A 9076-nucleotide genomic window follows, 5' to 3' on the forward strand; every position below is an offset into this window, starting at 1 on the left:
CTATTTAGTTTTAAAATTCAATAAATTCTCTTATTAATATTTTTATCATTGCCTAACAGATCAAAATTAATCTCACTATTTTTTTTTCATAATTAAATTTTTATTAATCATTTTCAAATTTTTGAAAAATATATTCTTTAAATTTTTTAAAATGTAACTTAAAAAAAAAAAAATTTCAAATATTACTTTTATAGATTGGAACAACTTCGAATTTGTGCTTTCAAACTTCCAGTTCAGAGATAATGCATGAAAATTTATCTTAAAAAAAAGGAATAGAATCAATTAATAGTAAGTTTGGATTTTGGTTTACGGGTATTGAATGTCTGTTCAACTCTACATACAAAAATGTTTTTTTGGTTTGGTCTCGTTGATCCGAACAACCTAAATTTAGTAGGGCAAAACATGAGTTAAATAAATGAAGAACCAACCAAAATTTGTATAAAACAAACGTATTGTAGTTCCATACAACTAACAAAATATAAATAAGAAGTATATTATTCTACAAGTTAATACAGTGTAATATCGACTAATATACATTCTCCCCTTCCTTTTTCGGAATTTTCTTCCACCTTCCAAATTATCTGGACTTTCATATAAACTAGAAACTGTTAGATGTTATTTACATAAAAAGTATACCTGTAGTTTTTATTATAAACAGTAAGTGCTCTCTGGTTCCTTCGGAATCTAAACAACATGCTGTGATTGACTGCTTCCGCTATCATCAATCTGTTCAATGCCAAAACAAGCAGCAAAAGAAAGTAGCCAATCAGAATTTTGAATCTTGTTTTCAATAAACAAGAGCTGATTATATTTTTTGAATCAATTCACCAAAACTAGATGAACCATTCACTACTTCATAGGACTGAAAGGCTCGAAAGCCACCTGCACCACACTGGCATAAAAAAATGTCCAGCAAAAGGAAATAAATAGTGACTACCTTAAACTTTTGATATTTCAAGATGAGCCTCATATACTGATCCCTTGCCTCTGGGTTGCGAACCATGGACTTGACTCTATCCAGAGCTTTCTTTACATCTTCTGATTTCTGTCTTCTCCCATCGCTAAGAAAGTCATACTCATCAATACCACCTGGCTGCTCTCCCCGGAATCCTCGCAGACCAGCTCCTTTCCGTCTCCAACGAAGAATCGCTTTTTCCACAATGCTAACAGACCACACAATTTTTCTGTATTGCTTACGAACTTGGTGTCCTCTAATATGAGCCTATATAGAAGAATATTGTTAAATGAAGATGTAGTACTGTCTTCATCACAAATATTAAACAAATTTTCTAAAACTAAAAATAATTAAAAGCTGGCGTATTGACACAGGATTCATATACAGAGAAAATGCCTATTGCATCAGCTCAGTAAAAGGTAAAGAGTATAAGCATCAATCAGTTTAGCCCCTAACTTTATAAAATCATCACTAAAATTTTCCTTTTTGTTGATAGTGGAAAAGGACCATGGATTAAAATGAGGATTTTGTAAATTCAAAGCAGATTGTAATACTTGTCTTGAAAATCATCTGGAAGGATAGGATGATCAAGGTATTGGTAGTAGAATACACTGTAACAAATACCTGGATTTTTACAATGCGGTTGGCTACCTTCAAAAAGTCCTTTCTTCCTTTCCATCCACGATATCTCTTTTGAATCTTTAAAGCTGCAAAATGTAAATAATCCTCAAAATGACCCATCTTCTGTACCTTGCTCAAAGAATCGGCAACTATGTCAAGTACTGAGTCTGAAATATCACTTCTACTTTTGGCTAATTGTCTCTGACAAAATGACCTTGCCCTAAAGGCTGCTAGGATTGAAGCAGCTGCATGAGCTGATTTTCGAAACACAGCAAGGGACTCTTTGAGATAGTGTTGCTCATCCATTGTCAAATTAGACGAGTCATCGTCAGCAGACTGAAAAGCACTGTCAGCTGCCATGGTTGTGGCAATGTTACCAGTCTCATTTTTCTTGACAGTCAGTACAGATAGTTGATTAGTCAAATCTGCTTCCGCCAAATACCCAGCAATGCCTTTATGTCCTCTACTTGACGCTAAATCAGCTGCTGTTTGACCTGGAGGAAATGCTGACGTTGGATCCTCAACCGCACCTGGGGCTGCGCCTAATTTGACAAGAGCAATAACAGTTTCTTCTCTGGAGAGAAGGAAACAGAAAAGAGTAGGATTAATTCACAAGTTATATAAATCACTGTATAGCCCATAAAATTGTGTGCTGATAATGAGAGAACAAAAAGAAGGGCACAAAGACGATATGCAATGAGAATCATCCCCAACAACAAGAAGCTAGGAATACAAATTTCCAGTGTGGATGAAAAATATTCATGTTTTGAGAAACAAAATTCATACAATGTGTAAGAGTATAATAGAGAATATAAATTTATCCTCCAATGAGAAAATCAAGCAGAACAATACAGGAATTACAAAATGAATTTTGGTTGAAGAAAATGTCCTGATAATATCAGATACAAGCATGGAAAGTTCGCAACATGAATAGGTTCTGACCTCCCAAAATACGATGCCCAATGAAGTCCTGTTCTTCCACGATTGTCTCTGAAGTTAGGACTGATACCAGCAGCAACTAATGGGGCCATAGCCCACACATAACCAAGTGCAGCTGCCAAATGTATTACTCCTTGGCCCTCATCATCCAACACATGTGATGCTTTTCCTCCTTCATGAACCTTGTATATCAACCACTCATAAAGCTTGTCTCTCATTAATCTCTGAAATAGTATATCTCTAGGGTTTATATGATCAATTCCATCAATCTGGAAAGTTTCTTTAAAAACTCCACTACCATCACTCGTGGAATACATTATTCCCTTGAATTTACATTTTTCACAACCAGAAACAGAGCACTTCAAGCACTTATTGTCAGGTCCCAAGTCTACTAGTTTAAGAAGTCGCATTTGAAGTCGGACCTCAACTTCCGGTGAGATTTTAATACCCAAAGGACCTAAAAATTTGGTTGGATGTTCATCAAATTGAAATTCCCTGACCTCACTGCAAGCTAACCTATTACTGCAGGTAACATAGAATGGTACACGACCAGGTGAGTGCAATGGAGTCTGACACCGTATCACATTATCCGTTAAAGCTTCAGCAGAAACCTCAATTTCACCAAACATACATCCCCATTTGGTTTCACTAGAGAGCTTTTTACTTCCAAGAAATGTGCCAACTATTAAAACCTTTTCACAGAAGGAAGGAAGAAATAAATAAAAACCAGATTTTATATGGCGAATTTATGAATATACAATTACATAAAATTTCAAGCAGGTGCATAAAGAGTCACACACCTTTGTTCTAACCCCAGTATATGCCCAGTCTGGAGAAAAGTCATGGATACTAAATAGTTGTTCTTGGGAAAGAGAAGGGCCTAATGAATCCATATCCAACTGTATGTCTCGTAAACTAGATACCTCCTTATCCTCGTTATCAGCACCAACTGTACTCCAATAATTACCAGAATCTGAAGCCATCAAAGAATTTTCACAGTCTCCTCCAATCTCCTTATCCATCCACCTTCCAAAACTATCAAGTTTCTTCATTTCCCTAGATTCAACCCATTTTGATTCATCATTGTCTAAACCACCACCTTTAATTTTCTGTTCGACTTGCACTTTAGTAGTTGCAACAATTGGATGATCATTATGATCATATAAGTGAGCACGGAATGTATCTAGACCATCCTCGTTTTCAACCTGTCCCAACGTAATTAAATTTGTTAAAAAAGGTTACATTGGGGAAGAAGCATGAAATTAAACTACGTAAAAAAAAACCACAGGAACAAGATTGCATATGGGACATCCAGAAGCCTACAGGATATCTTATAGTCATATTATCAAGCATGAAAGTCAGGCACAACATAGACCAATAGATTTTAAAATACATTATTAAGTTGTTAACATGCATTTCAGATGCATTGACAAAGCTAATGATCACCTGGACTGTTTAGATTTACTGTTTCAAACTCAGGAGCTATAAAAGGTATTGATAATCTAAATTACTACACCTGCTCAACAGTCAGTAAATTTTCTTCAACTGGTTGGACGTACATGTCAGTGATGAGCCTATCTCTGAAAATTACACCATCTTGCATTCTGTTAGCAGCATCTAACTTAGCATTGTTCAGCTTATGAACAATGAAGTCAGCTTCTGAGCCCTCAACAGATCCTTCAATATGATGTCTTTCATCGTGCATATAAATTGTGTTTCTGCTAGAATTCTGAATTAACGTCCAGGGAGACAAGACAGTACCAGGAGAATAGCTAGGGAAAGTAGATGACCATGTTGAAATCAAGGGGTTCCTCAACAACTCAGAAAAACCTAAATCATAAAAATAAAATAGCATAAATCACATGTTAAAAATTCGAATAAAACTGCCATATGGTCAACCATAGTAGCCCAAGAGTACCACTTGGATGAGCCAAAATAAACAAATACAGTTAAAGGCATAAGAGTGAAGGAGGACCAGGACAACAAATATTGTATTTGTCACTAAAATCTCATCTGACTAATAACAATACAAAATAAACTAATAATTGCATTCTAAGATGAACTAAAATAAATCAACACTTCTATAGGTGAAATATACATTAAAAAGGAGAAGTTAAGAGGTATTAACATCGAAATATCAAAATGAAAATAATCACTCAAATATAATAATGCAAGTAACTCTGTAAAAGAGCATTATGAAAGATCAGTAACACATAAAACAATAAATTTTAAAATCATCATCACTTTGTCATAAAAGATAAAAATAGTTGCAATAGGGATACACTTGCATTGAAATTAATTCACAACTGACGTAACGAACTTACTCCTAATTTATTTCATATCATTCTTCATAGTTTGAATGAATCATACGTCCACAGTATTGTACAACTTACCAGCAACTTCATGTGTAAACGAAGGTGCACTGTGAATTATGGAATTGCTGATAGGCTGAGCATGAGAGGAGGCTTGAGGACCATCTTTTGAATTGACATCCTCGTTCTCTGAAGAGTGTCCATTCTGATCAACTTTATTTGCACTTGATGTGAAAGGTGTTTGAACTACCGATATTGGTGTGTTTATTTTGGTAGAGGACAGCACTGAACTATTTTGAGAGCTACCAACCAGGGTTTCTGGAACTATCGGAAAATGTGAGATGCCAGAATTGCAGCCCTGCAAAGTGTAAATCATACAGAGTACATAAACATGAACAAAAACATTGCAAACTTGGAGAATAAAAAATAACATCAGAAAGGTCCATTAACAGGTCAATCAGTGGTCAGACTTTTTGAATGGTCACAATTCACAAAAGCGGTTCATCGTTAAACATAAGCTTGGAAGAAAGAAAATAGAAAGAAAAATCAACTTAGTTGAGCTTAACTAACAAGAATAAACTGGATTCTGGTTACAATTGATACATTGTATTTTCATGTGGTTTGCATCCATTTTGTTCATTTAGGATTAGGTTTACCCTTATTAGTTTCATCTTTTGAAACTCTTTATGAGTTTTTCATTGTGTTTTAAGACTTTAAGGAGTTTTGGGACTAGGTAATCTAACTTTGGAATTTGAAGGGTGAAGGCTTGAGGTGATTTAAGAGTGCAACGGATCACAACACAGCAGCATCATGTCTAGATAGTTGTATATGATACAAAATAAAAAGTGCAAAAAAGAGAAGAACACATGTATACCTCTTTAATTTGACGATAATGAACAAGGACAACGTGCTGTAAGTGCCTGCAAATCAATACAATTTTCAAGTTGTCAGAATTTTTTGTCAATACTAAACTGTGAAAAAGGATCATTACTAGTGGCATAGCCCATGATTTTATGCGGACCTAAATCCTCAAAAAATTATTCCATTAAAATAAGGGTCCACTTCTTACGACAATCTTATTTCTCAGTTTTCAATTTTTTTATAATGTTTGATTTTCATCATCAACCCACGAAATATGGCATTTCTTTATTTGATTATTCAAATTGAGAAATTTTGTGTATCAGTATTTTTAAATTTGTTTTTTCATTATAAAAATAAACCCACCCCGTGGCTGGCCTGTTTAGATTGCTACTCCAAGGTCCAGGCTTGGATTTGTTAATTTTTGCCCCTTAAGAACTAAAAGAAAAAAAATACTATCAGAAAAACATTATTTTCTGTGTTTTGTACACATGGAAATTCTAGACTCAAACTATTATTGCTCAAGTTTTCAAATAAACTTACAGATTGATCAGAAAAATTAGCAATAAGCAGAAAAGAAGCACCACATTCTCTTAAAAAAATCAAAGATAGGACCTAACAATCCTGAAATTAATAGGATGACAGAAACTCACTCGTCAAGCATCCAAAAACTTCTCCGTTGGAAATTTTCATTATCCTCTCCATGGGCATAATAACAATGCAAGACATCCACACTACCAGCCTACATTTTAAAATATAGCTAAATAATTAGGAAATTCATGAGTCCAAAATAAAATAAAATAAAAGGGGAAATGACATTATATTAACCAGATGGAATTTGAATGAAACATGTCAAGGAAAAAGAACCAAGTGCCTATCGATTAATAGATTTAAAGGAATGAAGTTAGTTAGCTTTAGCATAATCCTTGGAGATTCTTCAACCACCATTAACATGTACAGATAAGAAAACAATTGAATGGTCCCAAAAAAATATATGTTGATCTGAAAAAAGGGGATGTTACGACAAATTTATGTAATTCCATTAATTACAGTAAATTTTATGAAATTATAAATTCATGGATTGGAATTAATGTTTGATAATTGAATACTTTAAGAAAAACATCCTGCTTAGATATCAAGCTTACTATCTTGTCATGTGTTAATGACCAGACCACATGAATTTCAGGACCATCCACAATGCTACATGCTTATATATTAAACAACAAGAATCTATAGTGGATTAATTACATGAGGCTATTCCAAATTTCCAACACAACAATTTGACCCATGCAAGAGGTTCAATTAACATAAGAATTCTAAAAAGTGAAACTTACAACTAACAAAATGTACAGCACACCTTCAACTTTTCATGAGCTTCTCTTACGGTTTTCCCATCTTTTTTCTTCCTCCACCTGTGACCATCCTTGCGAAAATAACGAAGTGCTTTTCGATTGAACAAGAATAGTGATCCAGCTGGAAAAAAGAAATGACAACTTAATGCCAAAATTAGAGTTCTATCCTCATAGCAGGCATATGTACTGTAGTCGAAGGCATATACAAAGAAGCTGATATATTTCCTTTGGAGCATTGGTGAAGCTAGCATAACTAAGTTCAATTATCACCACTATTAAATAGTCTTTCCATAGATCAAACATCAACTAGTAATAAGGACATTTGATAGTATATAAGTGGGTATAAACTTCATTTTATAAACCGATTTTATAAAATTGAATTAGGCTTAAAGTTCCCTTCTTAATATCTTATTAGAACCATTTAGAATCTATCTGGTCTTATCACCACCCACTATCGGGCGAAATGAATTCCCTCCTTTTGTATGTAGCAAATATTAAAATCAAGAAGAATGTAAAGTTCAGGGTAAAATAGGAAATACCTGGCGGCCTAATAGGTGGATCTGGTGTTAACTTAAACTTCTTATAGTTGCGAAGTATCTCACATATTTCAACAGGTCGAAGCCAACGATGTGCTGCTTCTTGCAATATCTCTTCAAGCTCTATCAGATACCAGGAAACATTCAAAGGGTATTGTATAAGACAGGGAAAAAAAATCAAAGTCGAAGACAAATACAAATACATCAGTCTATTTGAATGATAAATTTATACGCATATTCAATGAAGGCTACAACGGAACTAAAGTTTAAATAATTATATGATACTGCACAGAGAATGGATGAATTTAATTCAATTGGCACATTCATCGTCTTGGATAACTATAGCTCACATCAAAGTACAAAACTTCCCAATTGTTATTAATGATCCAATCCAAGGAAAACATACAAACACATTGATTGAAAGAAAAAATGACACCCATTTGTTCAGGAATAGTGAAACAAAAGAACATGCATGTTGCATATAGACCGAAAGTTAACACAGTTTATGATATGCATGCATGCATGCAGAAAAAATGAAACCAAGAAAATCTAAATTGAAAAGAGGCACAAGCTTGATCATGATGACAATGAGAAAGAAGAACCGAAATTGAAAGACGCTTGTTAAGTTGAAGAAGGGGAATCAAACCTAATTGTGAGTTGGGAATGTATTTTGTGGTCTCAGCCATTACAAAGCAATAGTCTCACACATGGAATTCAAAAGGCGAATGCAGAGAACTGAAATGAATTGAATGAAAGCGATGAATAAAAGGCCAAAGAGGGAAATGAAAGGGTGTTGTAGAAGGGCATAGAGTGGTGAAAATGAAGGAACAGTGAAAGGAAAAGAGAAGAGAGAGGGAGGGATAACGGTGGCGCGTGAAAGGCACTTAAGAAAAAGAGAGAGTCGAAGTCAAAGACCCCACGTAGCGTTCACACATGTCCGACGTGGCGTTTGTTCCTTACGAAATAAGCCAAAGCTTGTCTACGCGCCTTCCTCGTTTTCTGTTGTGGCCTGTTACACACTCACGCAACCTTTCTATTATTCTTATTTTTTACTAATTGTATCTATTTTTTACAATAATAATCATAAATAATTTCTTATGACCAATAAAAGTGAATAATTTTAAACAATGAAGGAAAAAAATGAAAATTTATTTTAAAATTACTTTGAATTAAATAATTTTAATTGATTCTTATAGTTAATAACTATTCTTTTATTAAACTTTTTATTAGTGAATGTGATTTATACTTTTAGCAAGTTTATAGATATATTTTGTATAATGGGTGATTCATGTCTTACGAATAAACTTTCGTAATAAATTAAAATATAGAAAATATAGCAATTAATATATTAAAAAAATACAGCCACTTGTATATTTATTTATATTGAGATTCGTTACTTTGTATTGAAATTTGTGCAAGTATTTTTTTTTATCAAACTACATATGCACTTCACCTGTGAACTGAGAAATTGCAACATTAACTCTTTTCATTGAGCATTTGTCG

At 33.9% G+C, this 9076-nt stretch overlaps 1 protein-coding gene across 2 annotated transcripts; it reads right to left on the reverse strand.

The window, feature by feature from the left end:
* Positions 1–388: 388 nt before the first annotated feature.
* LOC137807063 (calmodulin-binding transcription activator 2-like) lies at positions 389–8455 on the reverse strand. 2 transcript variants are annotated; one of them, XM_068607506.1, is made up of 12 exons: positions 8220–8455; positions 7577–7696; positions 7043–7158; positions 6339–6427; positions 5702–5747; positions 4909–5185; positions 4032–4345; positions 3316–3720; positions 2519–3207; positions 1580–2150; positions 938–1222; positions 389–726 (listed from the first exon to the last, which is right to left on the reverse strand). In XM_068607506.1, exons 1-12 carry the CDS (start codon positions 8257–8259, stop codon positions 685–687), a joined length of 2994 nt encoding a protein of 997 aa, XP_068463607.1. In that variant the 5' UTR covers positions 8260–8455; the 3' UTR covers positions 389–684. The 2 variants fall into 2 exon arrangements, with proteins under 2 accessions (XP_068463607.1, XP_068463608.1); XM_068607507.1 differs by having other exon boundaries at positions 7020–7158; positions 8220–8405.
* Between the last annotated feature and the right edge of the window lie 621 nt (positions 8456–9076).

Source organism: Phaseolus vulgaris, chromosome 3, assembly GCF_000499845.2.
Source record: "Phaseolus vulgaris cultivar G19833 chromosome 3, P. vulgaris v2.0, whole genome shotgun sequence".
NCBI classification, from domain to species: domain Eukaryota; kingdom Viridiplantae; phylum Streptophyta; class Magnoliopsida; order Fabales; family Fabaceae; genus Phaseolus; species Phaseolus vulgaris.

Coding starts and splice junctions, on each gene's coding strand:
- LOC137807063 (XM_068607506.1), bottom strand. CDS start 8,259: ATGGCTGAGACCACAAAATACATTCCCAACTCACAATTAG. Junction 7,159..7,576: donor TCCACCTATTAGGCCGCCAG/GTATTTCCTATT, acceptor TCTTTTTTCCAG/CTGGATCACTATTCTTGTTC. Junction 1,223..1,579: donor ACCGCATTGTAAAAATCCAG/GTATTTGTTACA, acceptor TCTTCTATATAG/GCTCATATTAGAGGACACCA.